The sequence below is a fragment of the Mus pahari genome, chromosome X (genome assembly GCF_900095145.1).
Source record: "Mus pahari chromosome X, PAHARI_EIJ_v1.1, whole genome shotgun sequence".
Classification (NCBI taxonomy): domain Eukaryota; kingdom Metazoa; phylum Chordata; class Mammalia; order Rodentia; family Muridae; genus Mus; species Mus pahari.
Genome location: NC_034613.1, coordinates 109,617,817 through 109,643,752, shown reverse-complemented (window position 1 = coordinate 109,643,752; position 25,936 = coordinate 109,617,817). Strand labels below are relative to the sequence as shown.

Genomic DNA, 25,936 nt, shown 5'->3' with positions numbered 1-25,936 from the left:
AACTCGCTTTTTTTTCTCTAGTGATTCATTGAAGAACAAATTTTCTCGATCAAAGAACTGTTTTTATTCTTATATCTAATCACTTTCAAAAGTTTCCACCTCTTTATATAGATTATTGGTTAATAGAAAGTGGATGGGAAAGAGATATTTAGGCCACAGCAGGAGGAAGAATGAGTGTTATAAGCTGATGGAGACGGAGGAGGTAAACTCAGAAGGCAGAACCTTCTGAAGCAGGTCACAGAAACTATAATTGCCTAACTCTTCATCTCACAAGCACACCATAAAAAGAAGCTACAAACATCATTTTCTTTGCCTTCTTGAGTCTTCTGACATATGGCATGTGTTCTGCCCTCTACTCAGAGGCAAGGAATGTCATACAGACAAACTAAGAAGTATCTGAACACTACATCTTGCTAGGTCATCTCTCACCCTTGCAATTTATAGGTTGATCACAATTGCCTTTAATTCAGACTTCTATGTAACTATTCATAAAAATACTACCCCCTTTTGGAAGGGTCTTAAAACAGGTCACACATTCATTGACCTTATATACTCTTCTTTTAATCTGTCTTTTTATAGGTGTGTTAAGCAACACACCATGCAGCATAGAAAGAAAAAGATCTTTTTTGTTTCCCTACACTATTTTATTCTGAGTCAGAGAAAAAGGAGAGACATACTTCATTATAAAACTGTTGGCTTCCAGAAGCTATAAATAGGGCAAATACATTCACAGGAAAACGTTTAATTTTTTTTATTTTTATTTGTTCCTTTTTTTGAAAAAAAAATGTTTTTCTATGTCATTCAGGTTATCCTGCAACCTATGGTAATGTTCCTGCTATAGCCCAAAAGCCACTGCATTTCAAGTTTGCATCACCATAGTGGCATCTCATGTGCTTTTTTTCTAGATTTAAAAACAAAACAATTACATTAGAATGCATGGATATAACGTCTTAAATTGACAGTACTTTTTCAAATGCAAAATTTAAAATGGTGATTCAATATTACTTAAATTACAGACAAGACTTCCATGGAAAATTTTTGAGAAATAATTGTATGCAATGCTTACTACTTCTTATTCTCCTAGATGGAGAACTTCAGGGCTTACATTACTGACAATGACTTAACAAACATAGGCTGAGTGCATACATTGGGGTTGGTGGTGATTATTTGATAGGTATCTAGATGTTAAGAAATAAGATATAATCTCTGCTAAATGAACAGTAATATAGAGAATATGCAAATGCCAGGCTGCAAGTATATTAAAGTAGAGATTTCCATGTGTGCACCGTAGTAGTTTAACATCTGACAATGCCTAACATATGGTATAATAAGCATTGAGTTAATACGGACAAAGAGAAAGAAAGGGTAAGCATAGGATGCTGTTGGACACAGAGTGACTTGGCGATCTAGTGAAGATTCAACATGTATTCAGGAGCCCCTGATTTTACCCATAGTTCTGTCACTATTGGTAGAGGCCGTGACATGGAAGGGTTGTCCATTTTTTTAAAACTCAAAGTTCTTACAGCTAGATTATAGTTAATTAGGTAAAGTGCTGTCATATTTGCACTATAGTTACTAAATATAAAGAGTTAGGAACCTGAAAAAAAAATAAGTTTATTGGCAAGTGATAGAAGTATCTTAGAGTCCTGTATTATACATGGGAACATAGTATTCATTTTAAAACAGGATCCATGGCATAGAAAGATTTTTCAGTGGTTGGTTAAGAGAATTTGCTGTTCTTCCATAGGACCTGAATTTGGATCTAATCTCCCATGTCAGCCAGGTTTTTCATCTCTTTGTTCAATGGCTGAAAGGGTAAAAAATAGAGCATATATGTGATCATTTTGCATTTTGCTGTGTCTTTTTAGAAGAGTGAAATTCTCACTGAGCACTCATGGACATTTCCAGAACAAGACTAACTTGCACAATAATTTCACTAGTATAATTTATTAATTTATAGTTTTTAAGATGCTAAATATTCTACTTTCTGTAATAAATTGTCATATTTAGTCTTGATATGAAATGCAAAGTAACAATCCTATACATTTTAATACAGTTTCCAATCCTCTTGTGGACAAACAGTCACACTTTAAATGAAGAATCTGTTCATCTGTAACATACAGATACAGAAGGCTCTGGATTTTCATTTTAAAATGATTAATTACCTGCATAAAGAGAAATAAAATAGGGAGTCCAGGCCAAGTTCATGAGGGTTTGAAATTAGCTTTTTCTTTTTCTTTTTCTTTTTCAAAATGAGCAACAAAGACTCAATGTCGCAAGCTGTTGTGTGGCCATCAGCCAACCATAAAAGAAAACACTCTATAGAACAAGGGGATCAGAAATTAAATTTTAAAAATATGAGGCAAGAGTCAAAATGAAAAAGTTTTGTTTCCAGCCAAAGGACAATATGACATATTTGAAAGAAAAATAAATCTAATCACCAATAAAGTACAAGGTTCATATTGAGCTTCCTACTACAGCCAGTTATATAAACCCTGGCTGGCTGGGTGAGGATTGCCTGCTTTCACTGGCTGACAAACTTGTTTATCCAATGTTCCTTTTCACAAATGTAGTATCACTAAAGGACCACACTGCCTTATTTAATGAGGCAAAAGAATAAGTGTGGAAAATAATTTGTATATAAATGCCAAGTAGCAGCCTTAAGTAATTTTCAGATTCAGTATCATAACATCTAAGATACCTAGGAAAGAAAAACAAGCAAGAAGAAAAGGATGATAGGTTTAACCTTGAAAGAAGATTACTCCATACAGTTGTTGAAGAAATTATTATCTGATAAAAAAAATTGCAGTATTTATTCCCTCTAGATATATAAACTAGTGAATCAATCTGCAGTTCGAGATACGTATTTAAACCCAGAGGGGGAGGATATGGCTCTTACTTCTGAAAATACGGAATAGAAAAAAAAAATTAGCTCTGAATGTAGTTTATCTTAAGACACCAGGTTCACCATTCAATTATTCAAATTAAATATATTTTCTCACATTTCCCTTTTCATATATATATATATATATATATATATATATACATATGTATATATCAAGACATATTTACTGTTATCTCTATACATGTATTTCAGCGGATTTAAATCCATCAGCTACTGATCAATTCATTTCTCTTAGCATCCATGTATCTATCCATTTATCTTTCAGTCTATTAATACTAGTCATCCAAAATAAATGTATACCCTCAGAAAATGTATATGAATATGTCCATAGAAGAAATTATAACCTCCTTTCAAAAGGTCATTTTTTCATGTTGATCCTATCCTTTAAGCACTTGATTACTAATGAAGATTATTTGCTTTGTTCTTACAGATAAAATTAAACCACCTAAGATTTACCTTGTATATCTTGTGGGCTTCCAAATAAAATATGTCCTTGAAAAATAGCAATTTTTCGATCCAGTTGTTCTCTTGCTTCTACCAAATTCAAAACACTGTGAAATAAAATTTAATCTGCTAATAAAAAAAATGCAGCATTCACGCACATTCATCTAATGTTACAGAATAGTGAGTCTAGAACTAACCACAAAGTAAAAAGATAGATAGACACATGCAAACACATAAACAAATGCTTGAATATATAAAGGATATCATCATCTTTTCCACAAACTTATCATGGTGAGATTCTGCTTTGGGGAAATTCTTGATGTTATTCTCCAGATGAAGAATGTTTTGTTCCATCGCTACAAGGTTGCTCTTGAGTATTTGAGCTGAAACTGAAGAAAAAGTTACAGAAAATTTAGAATCTTTTACTAGGTATTCCACAAAACAACTAATACCACTATCTGCTAAGGGATTTTCCTAAATGGAGAGAATGGCTCCACGAAGTCATTTCACACTTTTCTGAGTTACTGCTCATAAAAATTCTACTCTCTACGAAGTAAATGAAAATGTGTAATATAATATACCAAATCATCATATTTAATATAGGAATGTCATCATTTTACTCAGCCATTAGTTCAGAAGAACTCATTCCTATTTAAATTTATTGATAGGACACCTAATATTTCATTCTTTAAAATCTAAATTGAAGATTAAAGAGAAAGTAAGGTTCAAAGAGACCTTATCTTATTAATGCATTCCTTGTCTGTGTAAATGATTTAAGGATAAATTACATTAAAGAATGAAATATTTGCTTTTTTGTGAAAAATCTGAGTTTTAAAAACCAACACCTGTGGAAGAATTCCCATATTTAAGATTTCATACTCAATAGAGACAGAAAAACTATTGTTGATACAAAAGGTGAATACACATGCATGTCCACAGAGATTCAGCATCCCCTCGAACACTTTCATTAGTTGATTTAATTATCCTTAACCTTCTCTGCACTTTTCCTTTCCTTTTATTGGCAGCTAATAATTTGAAATGTATTCAAACAGCTCCTTAATACATATACAATTTCTAGATCTCTCATGATGCCTTCATTTTAGAAAGACAATTAAAAAATAACTGAATTATGGACAAAGACACTTCTATCAGTATTGACAGTATCTGATAAAATTCTAGTTGAGGAGGCAAGGGAAGGATTACAAATTGATACATAGCCTGTGACACTGGTTTTTAAAGCCAACACTATGAAACACTGCTTTCATTAAAGACTATGGAACACAACTAGAAAAATACATTTTTTTTATTCCAGTACTTTTTTCTCTTTCAGAGACATATCAGCATCACAATAAAAAATGTAACAGGGTCCCTTCAGCAGAATCTTGTTGGCATGAGCATTAGTATCTAGGTTTGGTGGCTGATGATGGGATGGATTCCCGAATGGGGTAGTCTCTGGATAGTCCATCCTTTCATCTTAGCTCTAAATTTTGTCTCTGTANCTATATCCTTTCNTGAGTATTTTGTTCCTTATTCTAAGGAGGAATGAAGTATCCACACAATGGTCATCTTTCTTGTTTTTCTTCTGTTTTGCATAATGTATCTTCGGTATTCTAAGTTTCTGGGCTAATATCTGCTTATCAGTGAGTGCATATCTAGTGGGAATAGAGGCCCCTTGGTCTTGCAAACTTTATATGTCCCAGCACAAGGGAAGGCCTGGGCCAAGTAGTGGGAGTGGGTGGGTAGGGGAGCAGGGGNGGGTGGGGGGTGGGTATAGGGAACTTTCGGGATAGCATTTGAAATGTAAATAAAGAAAATAAAAAAAAATGTGAAAAAAAATTTAACAGACTGACTAAATCATCCCTCTGGCAAATTTCAGCCAGATTATTCTGATCCAAATTCATCACCCTGACAAGATTACCTTTATCATTCAACGAGGAAAAATCACCATAATATACGTCGAAGTTTAAGAGACTGAAAATCAAACGCTAACACTGAGATTATTTTTTTTCTACTAATCTGTGAGTATAAATGGTTCTGTCCAATAAAACTCCATTTGTTTAACTCTGACAAGTTTAAAAAATATTCTTTATGAGAGAATTTGAAGAACTTCTGCCTTGCCAAAACTTTACTAATGCTATAGCAATCACTGTTCACAAAGGACACATTTATTGTGAAGGAAATTCCTGATTTTAAAATTGAGGCTTTGACATTTAGGTTCTTTTTCTGGAGTCTTCCCCAAAAGTCAGAAGGTTTCTCCTTTCCCATTCTGATTACTGGAAAAACAAAAGGTGTGAAGTTGGCAAGATGTTTAGTCACTTGGGTTCCAAGAACAAGAGGGGAGGGAGGTTGAAGTCATAGTAGAGTAAGGGAGTGAAAGGTGTCCCTCCTTGAAAGCAGAGCAAAAGAGCATACTAATCTCTGAAGAGAAAGAAAGGGAGAAAAGTTAGGTCTTTACTTCCACTGCACTACACTGAGAGCCACCATTTTCTATCTTCTTCTGCTCACAGACGCTTACAATTCTCCTTTCTTCACCAAATCAATTAAAAGTCAAAGCTGAGGCTCTTAGTCTTCTTAAGAAAGCTCCCCTATAATAAAAATTTGAATGCAATATTTTATTAACCTATATTTTCTTACTGATCTGTGAATGAACCAATATTCCTAGACTCGTCTTGATCAATTTTACATGTCAGGTCCTCAGTACTACATAAACTTGTCCAAACCTGTTCTGTAAATTCAGTATGATTTCATTATCATCGTTTACATTATGTCTTAATTTGTCTTAAAATGTTACAAAATCTTGAGCTGTGGGTGGGGTTTAGAACTAATACAGTTGGCATGCTGAGTACTTTGACCTCAGGAGACTGAAAGCCCCCAGAAACAACCACTCTTTGATCTCCTATCCTGATATCTCCAGCAAGACCTTTATTTACTTTCCCTCTTCCAATGTAAATAGCTCACAGAAAGTAGATTTCTCAACCCCAAACCAGTCCTATTACCTAGGAAGTTCCCTCTCTTTTTTTCTTGAAAACTTTCACTTGGGAGGAAGGTTTGCTACACAAACAGCCTAACAGATTCTTGGAGAGGCTTGATCTGTTGCCTTCTCTGTTCTTTTAGCTTTAAATTGTCCAAATAAACTTTAAGTCTCTTTATTTCTGAAAGTTTCCATGTCCTATAATGTATTAATTACATCAGCTATGTTTTCCCTTCGTTAACCTATCTCCTGTTGATTATTACCCTTATAATGGATGAGCTAAAGGTTCAACTCATTATGTGCCATGCAGGGTGGCAATGGCAAGGTAATGGTAAGACAAATGCTTAGTGGTTATTGAATTAATATGTACATTTTAAGAAACGTTGCTTCGTGTGTGTGTGTGTGTGTGTGTGTGTGTGTGTGTGTGTGTGTGTATGTGTGACTAAAGTTGTGTGCCACCATGGCTAGTTTGTTATTCTCATTTTTTTCTCAACTTACTTTGCTTTATTAAGAAAAATCATAACTAATTAGTATTAATATATACTTTCACACACACACATTTCCATAACTAACATTGTAGCGTAGGTTAGATGTAATAATGATCCACATTTTATGCCAACTATTATGTGATATAAAAGGAAGTGCAGAATTGAAACCTGCCTAGAAAGATGGAGGACATCATGATATACTTTACATAGTGAGAAAGCAAGGAAATAGGAAAAAGAAGAATAATAGAAAGCTTTATTAGTTCCTCAGCACTACATTTCTAAAGAATTATTTATACTGTAACTAAACTAAAGGATAAAATGCTCAAGATAGAATAACAGGAGAATTCTACCTTATATGCACATGCAAACCTTTGTAGCATTACATATTTGTCTTTACATTGGTGGAAATCTTCTTGACTTTGACTTAGAAGTGATATTAAAGGGAAATCTGAAAAAAAGTCATTTATATAGTCAAGGTCCCTGTAAAACAGAGCTTATGATAGAGTTTACTTACTAGAATTTTATTGGGTTCGGAGATGAGAGTAGATAATTCCAGAGAAACAGGCATAGAGAATAAAAGAAAGTAAATAAAGGAGGCTTAAGTTACAGAGCTTCCCACAATTTTACAGCAGCTGCAGTTCACAGCTTAATGTCTCAGAAAAATTTCTCCATTATTCATGACTTCATGAGCATGAGACATATACCATCACTTGGCAGGGACAGGATTGGTTTAACATTTAGACGTTCCTATTCTTAAGAATAAAATTATTTTCAATTCCAGCCCACATTGCCATTATACCTTGGGTCTTATAAATTATGGAGTTGACGTTTATCTCAACAAAACAAAACAAAATAAGAGTTGGTGGGAGGGAATACACATGGTGGCTTAGTTATTAACTTTTTTTTGGCAATTTACACCATTATTTTCTTTATTGACTTATCAAAAGTAGCTTATAAAAACTTATCTATTAGTCATAAATCTGCCTTGTCGAAACAGTAATCAAGGGTACTCTTCATTTTGCAAGAAATGTATCAGTTCAAGCTATAACTTGTTTCTTGAATTAGTGTTTTTAATGGAAGTAAATTCTTTGTGTATGTCATTATTCTTCCCTCTATAGTCTACATCCCAGTGTTACAATTCTGCTGGACATACATATGCTAGTTAAGAATTAAATAGGGTAGTCATAATCTAAGAAAATAAGGAGACCCTCCCTTACTGGTTATCCCTACTGTGCTCTGATATAATTTAATATTAGAAAAAATAGAATTCCTTTAAACGAAAAGAACTAAACCTAATTTGTGTTCTCTGTACTTCATTTTTACAGGGTACATTGACTTTTAAGTCTGGAAAGTAATGATAATTACTGTAAATACAAGGAAGTTCAAATTTAACGAATGTTTTTGGAAAATAAAACATGTAAGAGTCCCTAGAAACATTTAAAAGTTATTCTGGCTTTCTAGAATTTTGTAAAGATACTGAACAAATCCAAAAGTGTTAAAAATGATAATGGATTTATCAGGTCAATTACTTGTTAAAAACACTGTTGTAATCTTAAGAATTATCAGAGCTGGAGTCAATGAGCTGCATGACTGGGTAAAAAGCCTGACAACTTGACTTCAATTCCTGGATACCACAGAAAAATCTACATGAGAAAGCAGAAATCCCAGATAGTAATCCTAGCAATGCCCATGGCAGGACAGGAGAATAAGGCAGTTTACAATCAAGAGAAGTACATAGGCTTCAAAACCACAGAAAAGAGGGAGACTGCCCCGAACGAGCTATAAATAGGAAGCTTACTCCCAAACCTAATCCTCTGGCTTCTACATGTGCAACACACACACACACACACACACACACACACACACACACACACAGAGAGAGAGAGAGAGAGAGAGAGAGAGAGAAATGAAACAGGCAAAATAAAATATTACAAAAAAACCCACCCCCCCCAAAAAAAACAGACTTTACAGTCAAGGTCTATAATGAATATTTATGCAGCTCCTACTCTACTAGAGAGAGAAGTAGGGTACATTTCCTGGTAGTGGCAGTACCAGATGCTCCAAAACTAGTTATGTACTACAATGTGTTACGAATGCTTGTCTTCGGAATAGCCTCAGGCTGAGGTTGTATTTTTGTGCCTGTCATTATATTAGTTCACTAATATAAATTACGGAGTCTTTTATGACAGTGCAAACATTTTCTATCCAAGTAAATCCCCACTACAGACATTTTTAATGACTGATTAGTCAGTCTGGTGGCAATTCGGCAATTCATTTTTTTTTCTCATTTCAATTTTTACATCTGCTATTGAATTACTGAATCTGAATTGTAACACTAAAAATTAAATTATAGCTACCATGTTCTTTCTTATAGCTTTCTTTCATGTACTCCATAAATAACCTTTTAAGCATAGTATACTCTCTTGAGTTATATGTAGGAGCAACTTTCCTTTCAAATTTTATTTATCTACTTGCTGGAGTTGAAAAATATATGCATGCATTTCTTGGCTTCTGGCAAATATATGATAGTAGCCTGATCTTTAGTCAAATTATTTTCAATTTATGACTTTAAGACAAGAAAAATAGAAAATAAATATTTGAAGTGACAAAATGGATGGAAAGACACTTCAATTACATAGTATAAAGGAGAACTAGTACACACTTAAAGAAATAAAACTACAGTACTTAGATGATATTCTCTAGATTGTATTTAGAAGGTACTTATTTATACAAACAAAAAAGCCATTCCAATGAACTTGGGTTTTTTTTCTTTCTGTATTAAATTTTTTTAATCCATTTTAAACAGTGACAAAGTAACAGGGCTCTTCTTACATCTGAACTCAAAGAAAAGGCAAGTAAAATTTTCTTCATGTAAGACTATGAATGAACAGGCTCAAAAGTGACTACAAGCCTTTGCTCATTTTCTGTAACTGAATACATTCAGTTGAATTACTATCAGCTGAACCACACACCATTAAAATGACTCATCCAGAAAGCATGTGTGAGATATTAAAAGCACCTTGAACAATGGGCATTGTTGTATGCTTTCTCAAATGCATGTATAAGCTAACGGTTTCATTTTATACGAATGCTACACATGGAAATGAAGCGAATATGTTTATACAATGACAATGGCAAAATCTCATCACCAGGGGATTATTTGGACTTTAAAGAAAATAAATGGGAAATAGGACCCAGATATGAAATTCCTAATCCATATCACTCCAAAATGAAATACAAAAGTGGCACATAGAAGAAAATTTTTGTTTAAAACTTTAAGAGAATATGCAACTTAGCTACCATTCCTTAGCATTCTTTTTTCCATTATGGGATGGGGGAGGGTATTGCTACAATATTGGCTTGAAACTCACCATGAATCTTTCACAGGCTGGGATCATACATGGGTACCACTATTCCAGTTTAAATAGCATTCTTTGTAACTATAATTTTAAAATATGTGCTCATTTGACACCTTCACATACCCCAATCGCATGTCCCGTGAGTGGAAGGTCGTTTACTAAACAGAGCTCATAATGTGGTCTGAACTGAATCTGAGTGTGAAAGAACTATAGTAAGGAAACACAACCACTACCACATTGTTTAACTCTTAACAATTAAGTAAGTACATTTCAGTATGTGGGTACATTGACGTGTTGAGTTTCTAGTCCTGAAAACCAAAATCTGAACACAGTATGTTTAAATAAAGAAATTAAACTTTGAATAGAGAATAGAAAGAAAATTTACCAATAACCAGTGGAAGGTAACTAGATAGCTAAAAGGTTAGCTAGATAGAGGAGGAAGGGGAATAAGGAAGAAACTTTTTAATTAATGATTTTTTAGGCAAAAAAAAAATATCCTATATTCTGACTAAAAATCTACAGCAGTGGACAGCTGCCCACTAAGAACTACACTTCCCCCACCTGCTGACTCCCCTGCAACTATTATTCTGCCTACAGCAAATACTATGTGTGAATTTTTGAATCAAAGGTGAAAACAAACCGCAATCTCCTGCTTTTGCTGACAGTATTAGCTCAAGGCTAGGATTGGGAAGTTACATAGCAAGTTGAAACTTCTCTAAAACAATGCTGGATAGAAACTCTTTGGAAATATTTGCTCTTATTATCAGAAGATCAAAACTTATTATGAAGAATGTTTCTATTAAAATACCAGCACTCAGAAGTTGGAAAAGGAGGAGCCCAGTTTATCCAGCTTGTATTATGTATCCAAACACTGTTTCAAAGAAATAAGATAAATGGAAGGAGATGAAAACAAAATGACAAACCAAAAAAAAAAAAAAGAAAGAAAAAGCAAGCAAACAAAAAAGAACAAACAAAAAACCATTTTCTCTTAAAAAAAAAAAAAAACAAAATAAATTTTCCTCTAAAAAAAAGATTCTGAATTCTGATCACTAACATCTCAACTTTTAATAGACCATGTAGAGCATTTATTGAGGGGGTACTGGACTATTTTGAACAGTACTCCTGTGGAGAGTTATGTAATTGAAGTGCTATTCTTATTTTTAAGTTTAATTTTACTAGTTTTGAGACAGAATAACTCTATTATGTTGTCTCAGATCCTTCCATGTAGATTAGGAATCTACTGGCTTCTGTCTTTTGAATGCTGGGACTAAAGTTGTGTGCCACCATAGCTAGTTTGTTATTCTCATTTTTTTCTCAACTTACTTTGCTTTATTAAGAAAAATCATAACTAATTAGTATTAATATATACTTTTAAATTCATTTCTGTATAGCTGTAGAATAGTCAGTGGATAAGCCCATGTTCCAGTATAAGACTGTTAGTATAATAAATATTGTGGTATCCATGTCTCTTAGGACTTCCAGAAATCAAATTTGACCCCCAAATCCCCAGAGAAACAAATTCGACTTCAGGTCTTAAAGATTGTCAGATTCATGGATATTTAGAAAAGCAAATAAAAGATTCGTAACTGGAGGACCACCATATATAAAAGGGCAAATGCAAAAGGCATATGAAAGAATACAATCATAATTAGTATATATATATATATATATATATATATATATATATATATATATTTCCCTTTCCTTTCCTCTAACAGAACAGCACCTATTCTAAACTTATAAGAAAAACAGAAATGTAAACACAAAAAACAAACCAATTCAAAACAAAAGATCACAAAATTTTGCTAGTATGTTTCCTTCTAGAAAGATTCTTCCATCTCTGAGTGAAGTTTCTTAAGGCACATGATGTCCTAAAGGGAGGAGAAATATTTGATTCTGCAGGGGAAATTTGTTACACCCAGGGAGTAAACAACTCAAAAGTTTCAGGAAGTTCCTGAAACTAACCAGATTCAGTATGCTCCTCCTTATCCATGTATGTATAGATATTAAGGACCACTGATTCTCAAAACAGGTTAGCCACCTAAAAGGCAGTTGAGCTGACTAAAAGAGACTCAGATCAGTTGAGCTAGCTCTTCTACATAGCTCTCCATGATACTTGCAAACCTGTTGAGGTACCTGCAAATTGTTCAATGAGCACAATGTTTCCTGCTTTCATAAGGTGTCATCCATGCTCAGGTGGGCTTTGGGGACGAGGCTGTCTTTGAATTATTTCTGCTCCTGTTAGAAACCCCTCATCTAAAATTTTGTAATTGAATTACATCGAAATTTTTTGCTTCAGCAAGTTGCACTTGGGTGGTGTCTGTACTTTGGTCTGGGGTGAAATTTGTGCACAATAGCTAGAACGTTCAAATTCTGATAAATCCTTCATGATGTCTTATACTAATATCTTATACTAATACTTATCACTTGTAAAATGTATGCAATGTACTCTTACTTTACCTCAGAATCAGGAAACTAGCAACAAAAGCAAACACTGTCAAAAGAAACTGTGAAATATGACAAAAGAAGGCTTTAAAATGATTAGTAAAGTTATAAAATAACAAAACTCATATAAAGTGAGGGTATGTTGACTAAACCTAGATGGCAAAAAAAAAAGTTAAGAAATCCAAAATTTTAAATTTTTAAAATCTTAACTTTTTCATTATAAATTTGTGAGCTTCATCCAGCAGTCTAACAATTAATTATTACAACACAATCAAAGAGATGAAAAGCACATGGAAAAAAGTCTTATACTTAATAGTGCTAAAATTGTGATAATCTAGGGTGATAATCTAGGGTACTGTTTCTCATCAAGACACTCCCAAACTATCTGCTTTGGTTTGGGTTATTTGATTATTTGTTTGAGATTTAGTTTGACTGTGTAATACTGGCTAGGCCAAATGCCCATATCCTCCTGCCTCCAGGGCTGAGATCATAGCTATTGCTATGAAGCCAGTCTTAATCTCTTACTCATTAAGTGTGCGTTCACAATGCCTTCATGAGAGTAGTCATTTGAAAACAGCTTTCTTCCAGTATATTATTTGCTTAGTTAGGTGTGAAAGTAGCAGATGGATTAGTAAACTATTTCAATGTTTTCTCAGCAAGAACTAAATATATATGAAGTGTCTTTATAAAGCTAAAATGCTACATAAATGAAGATCATATTCCTTGATCTACTGTTTGTGGTCATGGTCAAATTTTTCAGGAACTGAATTCTTGAACTCATTAGGGAAATTACTAGGATTATATGATATAGTGTGGTTATTCTTATACTTGACCCAATTTGGGGGGGGGAAACATGTTTAATGTATGAAGTCTCCAGGTATGTACAAGTACAAAGCTATCAATTTCACTTAAATTGAACAAGGGTTGTCATGGCATCAGTGACATTATGCTGGGGTCATAATGCTGCAGCCATTTCAGTCTATTCCACATTTGTGCTGCGAGGATTAGCATTTGTTCTGCTGGATAATAGGGTTACAGGTCAGACAGAAGATGCTTGCAGGGGTTTATTAACTCTATGGCTACATTGTCAACCTTCATTAACTAACTATAGAGACTAACAGGATTGCTAGGTGCCCAGAAATAAGGCAAGGAAAACTAAGGGAAGTAAAAGGAATATGATTTTGATAGTTCTTGGAGTTTATCACTACTGAAACTGATCCCTACATAAAACAAAGCTTGATTAGTTATCTTATTATCATCATTCCATAAATCTAGTAGAAACTGATATTTTTACCTTATCCCAAAGAGTGGTTTCAAAAACAAAAAACAATGAGGCTAGAAAGGTATGTGAGGCTCTGTAATAAGGTTTTTCATTTGTTTTGTTCTTTTTTTGGTGGGGGAGGGTGTTACCCTAAGTATGGTCAGAAAGATACGAAAAGTTTACAAGAGAAGATTAAAGATACTAGAGATAGTTTGCATTTGAGATCAATGAAATGTGAGGGGTAATGAAAGAATTAGTAAGAATGACTCCCAGGTTTCTAGCACCAGCAACAAACAGAACTTTGGAGGAAGTGATCAAGCATTAACTTTGGCCTACTTAGTTTTAAATATAAGGACTATTGTAGCTGAGGTTTCAAATAAACAGCTGCCTGCTGAAGCAGATCTGCCTGGGCACTGGACACCCACAGGCATTTGCATATAGATCTGACCAGAAGTTACATTGTTTCAGTATATGATATAATTTAGTCTGTAGATACTTTCTAGCTGTGTAAATCTAGGTAATAATTTCTGCATCCCTGCCTCATTTCAAGTACAAACATTTCTAGATGTTGGTTAAGGTCATTTCCCTCTTGGCTATGTTTGTAATTTATTCCTTTTTCTCTGTCCCTTTCCCTGAGTTCCTCTACTCTTGTACTGACACCATGGATATTTCTATTAAGATGTTTTGCCTTGCTGAGAAGTCTTGCTACAACACTTCTCTTGAAACAAATGTTGCCAATAACAACCAGAAAGCTAATTGCATTTGGAGGTGACAGGAGTTCATTAAATTAAAAAAAGAAAAGAAGAAAAACCTACAAAGTCTGAAAACTATAAAAATACCTGTCAGAATTTTGCCTATGAAGAGGAGGATAAACTTCAAAGCCCAAACTGTTTTCTATTCCTAAATTATAAAATTGACCCATTAACAGTGATGCAAGGGAAGGGATCAAAGGTATTAAGCCAATAAAAGTTTCATCTTCCTTTGGCCTCACCTTCTTTCTCACTGGCTCTACTAGGCTATATTAGCCTCAAACTGCCTTTAAAAAAACTTTCTAAAAGAAAGAAAAAAAAAGTTCAACAAAGAAATTCACAAGGTATTATTTATAGTAGTATAAACATGATGTAAACCGAAGTACCAGAAATAAGAGAATGACTGATAAAAGCTTAGTACAATATTATGATGTGACACTTATGAAATGATTTAGTAAAATAGAACTTTTGATTTTAGATGAAGAGAAAAATATCAACGCAAATGTTTGTGGACTGTGATCTTTACTGTGAATTATCTTTCACTAATAAATTATTTAAATGGACACAAAGACTGAGGGGGACATGAATAAGTGGTCGAGTATTTGTGGAGTCTGTATGAACTGAGATCTAGGCAACCAAGTGACAATGAGCTTCTTTCAATGTTTGCATTGTTTATTCAGCTACAAGGTAGCAAAATATTTGACAGTACTAAGATGAAGCTAAAGGGGTCTGCAACCCTACAGGAGGAAGAAAAATATGAACTAACCAGTACATCCCAGAGCTTGAGTCTCTAGTTGCATATGTAGCAAAGGATGGCCTAGTAGGCCATTAATGGGAGGAGAGGACCTTGGTCTTGTGAAAATTATATGTCCCAGTACAGGGTAATGTCAGGGCCAGGAAGTGGGAGTGGGTACTTTGAGGAGCAGGACAGGGGTAGGGTATAGGAGACTTCCTGGATAGCATTTGTAATGTAAATGAAGAAAATATTTAATAAACATGTAGAAAAAAGGATGAAGCAAAATTCCAGAGATTTTCAAGTATTTTTGAAAAAATAATACAAGTATAATTAAACATAATCTTTTGAAAATACAGAGACTATTTATAAAACAAGCTCACTAATACAGTGCTGTAAGCCAATGTCTTTCATACAATAGTACCGCCCCCCCAAACCCGGTCTTGATTAGCAGTTGGCAAACAACTGTAGGCATAAGAACCTGGCTTCTTGTTTTAGGATAATCTAAGATAAGAATGCCTTTTACATTTTAAGTGAACACAGAACAGTGGCTTAAATCATGAAAATTGTATGAAATTCAAATTTTAGCATCCATAAAAAAAGTTTTGTCGGAATCCAGCCAGCCCCATTCACTTATATATGGCCAGTGGCTGCTTTTGCATTACAGAGGCAGAGTGAAGTCCTTGTAACAGGAGATCTACCTGGTGCACAAGAACTAAAATATTTAATATTAAGCTCTTTGTAGTAAAACCTTGCTGATACATGATCTAGATTTTTAAAAAATGCTATCTTGAGAGGGACACCAGACAATTCCCAGTCCAGATTTTCCATAAGGATATGAAAAAAAGAGAAATCAAATATGGATTTTTATAGAATAAAGAAGAACTTGGAGGCAGAGTTCTGTCTTTTAGATACTTCTATAAATGCAATGCTATAAGATATCTTTGTAGAGACTGTTTCCATCTCTTAAAGGGTCTAATGTATATAATCAATTCCACAATTTAGAGAAGGTTATGTGTCTTTCACAGAAATCAACAAGACTATATTCTTATATAAGAATTGAGGAAAAACATCATGTTTTTATATAGCAAAAATATAGACAAGAGCAAAGTATGCCGGGGACCCTTTTTCTTCTAAAACCCTCAAATTAAATAAAATATAAACATAACCAACAAACATATGCAGAAATTCATAGCTAGATCCTATAATTCCAGGCAATAAAAGCAGAAAAATCAGCTATAAGAAAGTAAAGCAAATTTCTTCTCAGTTACCAAATTATCATTCTACAAAATAAAACAGAGAAATCAATTTTTTCATACCAATTAACCTCTCTGTTATGTCACTATATGGCTTACTCCTAGAGTTGTCAAAGGTTTAAGAACTGACCTGAACGTATTCTTTATAACTGATTTCCATATAGTTACAATAGGCTTTAAAAAGGAAGCTAATGTAGTTCAAGAAATCACAAAGCTATAGGTCTCAGTGTTAATAACTATGTTTCCCACGCACAATTTATCTTCAATAGCTGCCTATACAAAATAACTTGTTACTAACTTAATATCAGAAACCTAGACATTAAAAATGTCCTCAAGGTCATATAACACATAAGTGGCAGAAACAAAATCCAAAGTTATATAATCTAGCCTATGTTTCTAACCAATTTGCTCTACTTTTTCTTAATAACAAGTTGTAACGTAATAGTACCTTCAAACATGGGAAATACAGCCAAACCAAGAGTCTGACATTTTCTAATGTACATATATAAAACACAGTAATTTCGAAGCTAATAATGGTACCGTATTGTTCTTAGGAAATAGCAAGGACAGACAAGTGAGAGGGGAAACACATTACTACCTCTGACTTCATGGGGTTTATGTTGTAAGTTGTTTGAAACAAGTTAGAGTCATGGTCAGACTTCAGTGCTTAAATACTGAATAAGAAAATAATTTTTAAAGGAGAGGGATAATATATTATTTAAGATATAGGACATTAAATAAAAGTGATATTCTGCCATTCACAAAGAAAAAAGAAGACAATTCTTATTTGCGAATATAGAAAATGGACTCCTGTGTTTTGAGAGCACAGAGAACAGAGGGGTAAAAATAGTAAGCCATTCTAACTTCATGGCAGTGTATGGTTAAAAATCGCATTGCATTAGGTTGGCAGTGTGACTTCTGTCTCCCACTTAGAAGTTGGGATTTGAAAAGAGCAATAAGAAAGAGGAAGGAAAAATAAGAAAGCCTAAGGAAAGCTATGGGACTGATGCTGGATATTATGATTGAAATATGTAGCTGGGCGGTGGTGGAACTCGCCTTTAATCCCAGCAATTGGGAGGCAGAGGCAGGCGGATTTCTGAGTTCGAGGACAGCCTGGTCTACAAAGTGAGTTCCAGAACAGCCAGGGCTATACAGAGAAACCCTGTCTCGAAAAAACAAAAACAAAAACAACAACAAAAAAAGAAATATGTATGTTGTATGCCCAGTGCAACTAGACTGGAACACAGAGAAAAAAGGGAGAATATAAGTTAAGGCAGTAAGTCAAGGACAACAGGCAAACAATTTCAAAAGCCATGGGAGGGGAGGAAGCAAGTGTAGAAAACGGATCCCTTAAAGACAGGACTTTTGATGGCAGCCATATGTCATTTAACAGAAAAATCTAATGGTCACATGTTTTGTGGTATCAGAAATGGAGAGAACAACTACAACCACAACAACAACAACAATGACAACAACAAGAAAAACCATGGTGATGGAACTGAGGCCCCACTCTGGGAAATAGTAGCTTAATCAATCTTGAGTTCATCAACATTTTTTAGTAATCAGGAAATGGAATATTTAATATTTTTGTTTCATACTGTTTCTCTCTTTTCTTAAAATTTTTCACGGTTGACATTTTAGTATCATTCCTTGTTTGATTAAATGTTTAGAAGTAGGAAAAAAGTCTGCGGAAGGGGATATGATTAGGAAAATATGACAAACATATTTTACCAATGATGTTTTCTGAGGAGATGCAAATCAATAAAAATATGTTTTGGTTCTTCCAATGGCATGCACTCAAACCTCTTCAACATTTTATTGTTCATATTTTCAAAGTAGAAAATAAAGAAATATTTGGGAATGTTTTCAAAATAACTGCATTGAATTATTAGTAATAATACATAATGTTTACTTGACCTATTTTGTTACTTGACATAAATAGCCGCAGTATACAGAAATGAATTCATAATGATTTAAAAAACAATATTCCAGATGTTAAGAGATAAGTGAATAACTTCCTGGGTGCAACCTCAACATGTTGTGTCAGTCAATTAACTCTTTGAAACCCTGACTCTTCAAAAAACAATTCATTTAATAAAAAGCCAGGAAGAATTAATAAGATTCAAAAATAAATCCAAAACAGCCATCACTAACTTTACATTCATGGCCCAATGTATGCAATCCCAAATATTTAAATTTTAATTTTATATAACAAATAGAAAATTCATCATATCCCTTGATAATTTGGTAAGCTTTGAAGAAATCCTAAAGCTTTTCATAGGAGTCCTAGGTAGCTGAATAACAAATGCACAATTGCAAAGTAACAAAAACAGACAACTGGTCTAGTACTCAGAAGGCCTAAGTCCCATTTATTTTCCGTATGCTTTTGGGAAAAATGCATAGTCTCCTGTCCTATATATTTTTCATTTACAAAACAGGATTAATACTGCCTGCCGTGCTGACCTTGCGTGTCAGTGACTGTGTGTGTGTGTGTGTGTGTGTGTGTGTGTGTGTGTAGGGATAATCAAGGTAAAAATGATCTAAGATTCTTTGTAAAGGGTGTTTGTGATATAAAAACAAGTTTAAATTAAGGGCTACACCTTAAGTTTTTATGGAAGGGTTAATATTTAGAAAACCAAAAATTGGTATATAAAAATCCTTTTCACTTTAAATACTATGCAAGCTGCCAACAGAGAGAAAACACTTAATACTCCTACCCAGCTGTAACACCTAGGAACTACAACAATGATCACAAGGCAAGATATCCATAAAGGTGTAATAAGTGGCACTCACATGCCAGTAGTAAGCAACAGCTATCTAATTGGATTTCAGGACTCCCCAATAGGAGGGAAATAATGCCTAGTTCTAGAAACCTAGCTAACTGCCACTACGGAGGTTATGGATTTTAGAAGAGAATATATTACAGCCATATTCCAAGGCCAGCATAATTCATAACTATGTTTTATATCTTCTTTTAGTATGCACAGATAACTGTATGCATTCAAAAAAGTTTCCCCATTAGAGTCAATGGAAAACAAACAAACAAAAATACCCTACAACTGGACACAATACAGAGATCAACTATATCAAGAGGAGCCCAGTAGCAATGGACTCATCTACATCTCAACTCTTTTATGTTTAGCTCAAGGAACGACAAGGAAGCAGTGCGAAGAGTGTAGGAATCAGAATATCAAAAATGCTGCTATAAAGCCTTCTCTCTTAACAATGGCTGGATAAACCAGAGAGAGGCAATGCCAATTATAATGTAGAAGGGGGAAAATGGACAAGAAATTATAGGTAGCTGATGACTGCTGAGAGTGGGAGAGTTTGCTGTGTCATGGGATGAGTCCCCCTAAATAGGAAGTTCAGAAAATGTAGTCAGCCCTGAAGTCATACACAAGAACAACATAAATAGACTCAATAGATTGTATGTATATCTATATATGTAACAATACTAAATGGAGAAGAAGAGGCAACCAATGTTAGGAGAGTAGGGAGGAAAGCTGAGAGAGCCTGAAGGGAAGAAAAAAGTTGATAAGTATATTTAATATTAATATTTCAAAAGTATAAAATATATTTTCCCAGCAAACTCCACAAGAATCTCTGTATTCTTACAGCAAAAGACAGTGATGTTCAATATAAGATCATCCACAAAAAAAAAAAGATCATCCACATAGAATAATTAATTATGCTTGATTTTAGACAGTATTATATAACAAAGTGATCTGGGTCCCTTCATTTAAATATTTGTGAAAATTTCATTTCTTTTGCATAAACAAAATGACTACTTTATACATGGAATACATATTTAGCTCAGTATAATAGTAGCTTGATTCCAAATGCAGATTCTCTTCATCCTAAATAGTGTTTGGGTTTTTCAGTTTCATTTCCTGTCTTTTGTGCTGCCTCTTGCCATTTAGATGGAAGCATTCCCCAGGACCTTTTGCTCCTTTTTTCTAAAAGCCCTTTTTCTTAATGCATTTTTCTTTGATAAAGGATTTTGTTATAAGATAGAAGATGGACATCTCTATATTTAAGCAACAACCTCTTACTTAAAGAATTCTTCCATTCTTATGTCCAACTGCACAGTGTCTTACAGATTCATGAATAGAATATGGAACATTAGAAGACCACTTTCCCTCAGTATTTGGCATCTATTTTAATTATCTGTTTTTCTATTGTGGTATTCTTCTTGCTCTCATTACTTAAAACTGGGTAGCTAGGTGTTGCTATTTATTTATTTTTAGAACATACCAAGTAGTTATAACAAGCTAACAAGAAGCACAGATCATTACTTCTCAAACACTATTTATTGTCCATCTTTTAAGAAATCACACACACACACACACACACACACACACACACACACAAAACAATGTTTTTATTAGGATCCGCTGATAATATAATTCAATTTGTTCCATCATGATAGTTTAATTGGCATCTGTCTTTGTCATTTTATTGGGAGTGGCACTTTTCTGAAGCTTACAATTATCTGTTAGATTCTTTTTGTTAACTGTTAGATTCTTAAAACTGGTCCACATATTTTCAGATCATAAACATAATAACTTGAGGGAAAAATAACTCTTAGAACAGTGATGTGACCATATCACATCTTGATTTGATGATTTAAAATTAAAACCTTCTATTATATATGAAGTCCCAACAACTACCATAGGTTATTGACTGTAATTAGAAACTAATGAATACGATTAATTACTTGAACACAAATAAAGATATTTTTAAGAATGAAGACATGTAAGTACTACAGATTACTATGGAACTTCTAAGTTAACTAAACATTAAACTAAGTTGCCTACATATAAAATTCTGCCATTATTTCCATGGTGAACAAAAAGTGAAAGTAGTTTTTATCAACACTATACAGCAACCTTGCTGTCTGTGGAGAATGAAGTGTTAAGCTGTGCTCCTTTACATACATGAATCAAGGTATGTCTGTACTATAACACTTCTTTCTCTGTGTGGTGTGGATTATAAACTACAACTTAAATTACTTCTTTAAATATGCAAATCATGATTCATACAGAGATTCCTCATTGATCTTATAAAGGCCAGCTCTCAGCTACAATTCTAGCATGACATAGAAAGAGAAATCTCAATTTTGCCAAGATAATCTCATTTTATTGCATTTCGATAGATTCTTCTCTATAAATTGTTGGTAATGGCATACTTTAATGACTAGAGAGGTACAGGGATTCTAATTTTATTTGAGATTTTATTCATTTAAGGGGAAGAGTTCTCTCTATTACTTTTTAGAAATAGCAAAACTATGTCTTATTTACATAATTATAAACTGCTCATTTTCTTTTTTCCATTAGCAGAATATTGCTGCCTAACAAAGGGTATGATCTTAGGATAAAAAAGTGAGCACACACTAATGAGTAGCAGCAGAGCAACAAGCAACACTGGGTATTTCTTTTTACTCCTTGTCTTTCTTATCATATATCAACAGATTTCATTTTCCACACGAATATTTTCCTCATAAAAATATTTTCAAATTTTCTCCTGTACACACTGAATCTAGTACATGACCTATATCATTTTGAGACTCAAGGGCTCAAAGTAGTTAAAGTTTATATATTACGTAGAAAAACTACCGCTGAATTTTCTATCATAAATTTGGGCTCACTATGCAGCAACAAATAATGGAAGAATCATTACTTTTGCATGGGTCATTTAAAAGTTGGATCTCAACTGTATAATTTTATATGATTATGTAACCTATCAGTTCGTTTTCTGATTACTACCTCTTTTAAACATCTATCTATCTATCTATGTATAAATCTGTCTATGTGTATATATCTGAGTGCATATATATATATATATATATATATATATATATATACACACACACACACACACACACACACACACACACACACACACACACACACACTTCCATGGGCTCCTGCATTCATGTTGTGCATATATATACACATCTATATAAGCACACACTTCTCATGATTTGTGTTCTTTAGATAATTGTATCAGTAAACACTATGACTGGGATTTATGAATGTTCGTATAGTTGTGGCAATGTAGAAGTGATAGAATAAGTTTTGACTCTAGGCTACCAAATCAGAATCCATTTAGTTCATCTACTGCCAATACACTGACATTACATTCTTTCAAGTATATGCTTATTTTTTCACTGTTTTCAAACATGTCCTGGCATGTTTCTAATTATATCATGCATTTCATAATTCAGAGTTTACTTGATAGGCTTACATTTCATCAGCCACTCTCAAATTCATGGTAGAAAGGTCATTCCATTAATAATTCTAACCAGTTTCTTCTTATGTCATTCTTCTATTCATTCAGACATTTGAAGTACAGTACAGTAAAGGTATTCTCTCTCTCTCTCTCTCTCTCTCTCTCTCTCTCTCTCTCTCTCTCTCTCTCTCTCTCTCCCTGTCTGTCTGCCTCTATCTCTCGTACTTAATCTCTCTTCTCTCTGTCTCTTGAGTACTGGAATTAAAGGCATATGCCAATGCTGCCCAGCCTCTGCTTTGATAGTGCCTAGAATATTTATATTATAATCTACTTTGCCTCATAAATATTTGAGTCTTTCACTGTTCTCTAAATGTTTATTATTTAAAAAAATTTAAATACTATCCCATGTGTAAGAAGGCACAATTATTTGGAATAATGAAACCATATTTTTCTCTTAGAACTTACTGTGATTAGGTTTTGATGGGAACTCTCTCTAATTCATAACAATTAAAAATATAACTGGGAAAATGACAATAGCCTATGAGTCTTAAGTTTATATTTGGGGAAAGTAAAAAAATTTTCACGATACAAAAAGGTTGGCTGGAGATGTTGAATAGTGGCAGAATTCCAAATTAGGGCTTAATTACCTAATATGTGTGAGGTCCTAGATTTGATGCCTAGTACTTCATCCACACGCAGAGGTATGAGCAGGCAATGACATTTTATATCAAAGAGAAATAATAGAACTTATTAAGAGTTTTTGGGAACAGCAATCATTTTTTTTATGTCTTAAAATGGAAAAGATCATCAGAAAATCAAGGAGGTTCAATCACACAGGTCAGTTACAATAAACATTCATAAAACAAAATATAATTGTTAAATATTTAAACACGCTGTAAATAGGATTTAAATATCAATCTTATAGATGGAATGCTAACATTTTCTATGTAAGTTAGGATTTTTTATTCATGTTTTCAGCAGATCTTCACTTATATCATAATCTAGATAAAAAATGCATCTTCTAAGCCAGTTTGCAGACTGGTTTCTGATTTTGAATATGAAGAAATTCAAAGTCCTGAAGGAATCTGAGGACAGAAGCCTTTGTGAATTTCAGTCCATATTTTAGGTTAATACATTACATGTGATATAAAAGCAAATTTAAAATGACCCGATCAATAATTTTCAACTGAACCCACACAACTTTTAAGAAATATACATCTTTATATATGTAATATGATTTCTTGGTTTACATAATACAGAACTGAAGTAAATAATTTTACTATTGGAAAGAAATTACAAAATGCACAATTTCTGCAGAAAAAGTACAGTTGAGTTATGAAAAAAATCACAACTAATGACCTCAGAAGAATCAAGATGTTATAGTAGGTAGTCAAGTAGTTTCACAAACAAGACTGTCTTGGGCCTCAGTCAACATACCAAGTTGATTACAAAAACTCCTTATAAGGGGGTGGGATATGAGCATTTTTATTATAAAGGGGAGAATATGGCAAGAGCTATAACCTTCATAAAGCCCTTGCTAAAGTATGTTCAAGCCTTAGTACACTCAGTTAGACACTCTGAGTCAAGATGCCAGTGATATTCAAGTTAATCTAATGCTAAAAAACACCCTCTCTTCCTCAAGGCATATGTTGATAATCTAGAAGGGACTATAGTGTACTTCCCTTAAAGGTCATCAGTTTTCATAGCAATGGTTAATTTCACTTACCAACACATAACACAATTCAAAGAAGTAAATTAATTCATAGGCAAACTTTATCTGTTTCAACATTATTTCTTGCAAGATTGAATGAAGGAAATTAGTTTCTTGTCACACAGTTAGAGAGACGGGGAATCATTAGCAGCATAAAGAATTTATTGATGGGCCTAATTGTGCTCAGTCCATAAATAAGACCATTTTACTTCTAATGACCACAATCCTCTCTTAATCTTTACAGTGCTAAATTATAGTAGGATATGTACGGATCTCAATCATTCCCTTAGTTTATTAACACATAAATGGATTAAGCAGATATGACATGACCAGACAATAATTATTTTTGCAAAACTTCTTTTTTTTTGTTTTTTGTTTGTTTGTTTGTTTTGTTTCTTTTTAAAGATTTATTTATTTATTATATGTAAGTACACTGTAGCTGTCTTCAGACACTCCAGAAGAGGGAGTCAGATATCATTATGGATGGTTGTGAGCCACCATGTGGTATTTTTGTTGTTAGAGTTGGGATTCTCTTCTTGTGCTGTCTTCTTTTAGGTTTGTTGAAGGATTACTTTCTTGATTTTTCTAGAGCATAGTTTCAGTACTTGTGTTGGTGTTTTCCCATTATTATCCTCTGAAGGGCTGGATTCATGGAAAGGTATTGTGTGAATTTGGTTTTTGTCATGGAATACTTTGGTTTCTCCTTCTATGGTAAGTGAGAGCTTTGCTGGGTATAGTAGCCTGGGCTGACATTTGTGTTCTCTTAGGGTCTGTATCACATCTGTCCAGGATCTTCTGGCTTTCATAGTCTCTGGTGAGAAGTCTGGTGTAATTCTAATAGGCCTGCCTTTATATGTTACTTGGCCCTTTTCCCTTGCTGCTTTTAATATTCTTTCTTTATGTAGTACATTTGTTGTTCTGACTATTATGTGTCGGGCGGAATTTCTTTTCTGGTCCAGCCTATTTGGAGTTCTGTAGGCTTCTTGTATGTTCATGGACATCTCCTTTCTTTAGGTTAGGGAGTTTTCTTCTATAATTTTGCTGAAGATATTTACTGGCTCTTTAAGTTGAAAATCTTCATTCTCATCTATACCTATTATCCTTAGGATTGGTCTTTTCATTGTGTCCTGGATTTCCTGGATGTTTTGGGTTAGGATTTTTTTGCATTTTGAATTTTCTTTGATTGTTGTGTCGATGTTCCCTACGGAATCTTCTGTACCTGAGATTCTCTCTTCCATCTCTTGAATTCTGTTGCTGATGCTCACATCTATGGTTCCTGATTTCTTTCCTAGGATTTCTATCTCTAGAATTGTCCCCCTTTTGGTTTTCTTTATTGTTTCTACTTCTCTTTTTAGTTCTTGCATGGTTTTGTTCAATTCAATC

At 33.7% G+C, this 25,936-nt stretch overlaps 1 protein-coding gene across 2 annotated transcripts in view; it reads right to left on the bottom strand.

Moving 5' to 3' along the window:
• Diaph2 (diaphanous related formin 2) overlaps positions 1-25,936 on the bottom strand; it is a 696,731-nt gene that overhangs the window by 281,064 nt on the left and 389,731 nt on the right. For both annotated transcript variants that reach the window (XM_021188630.2, XM_021188631.2), the window contains one exon: positions 3,614-3,738. In XM_021188630.2, the coding sequence (XP_021044289.1) occupies positions 3,614-3,738 (125 nt within the window). The remainder of the gene's footprint in view (positions 1-3,613; positions 3,739-25,936) is intronic.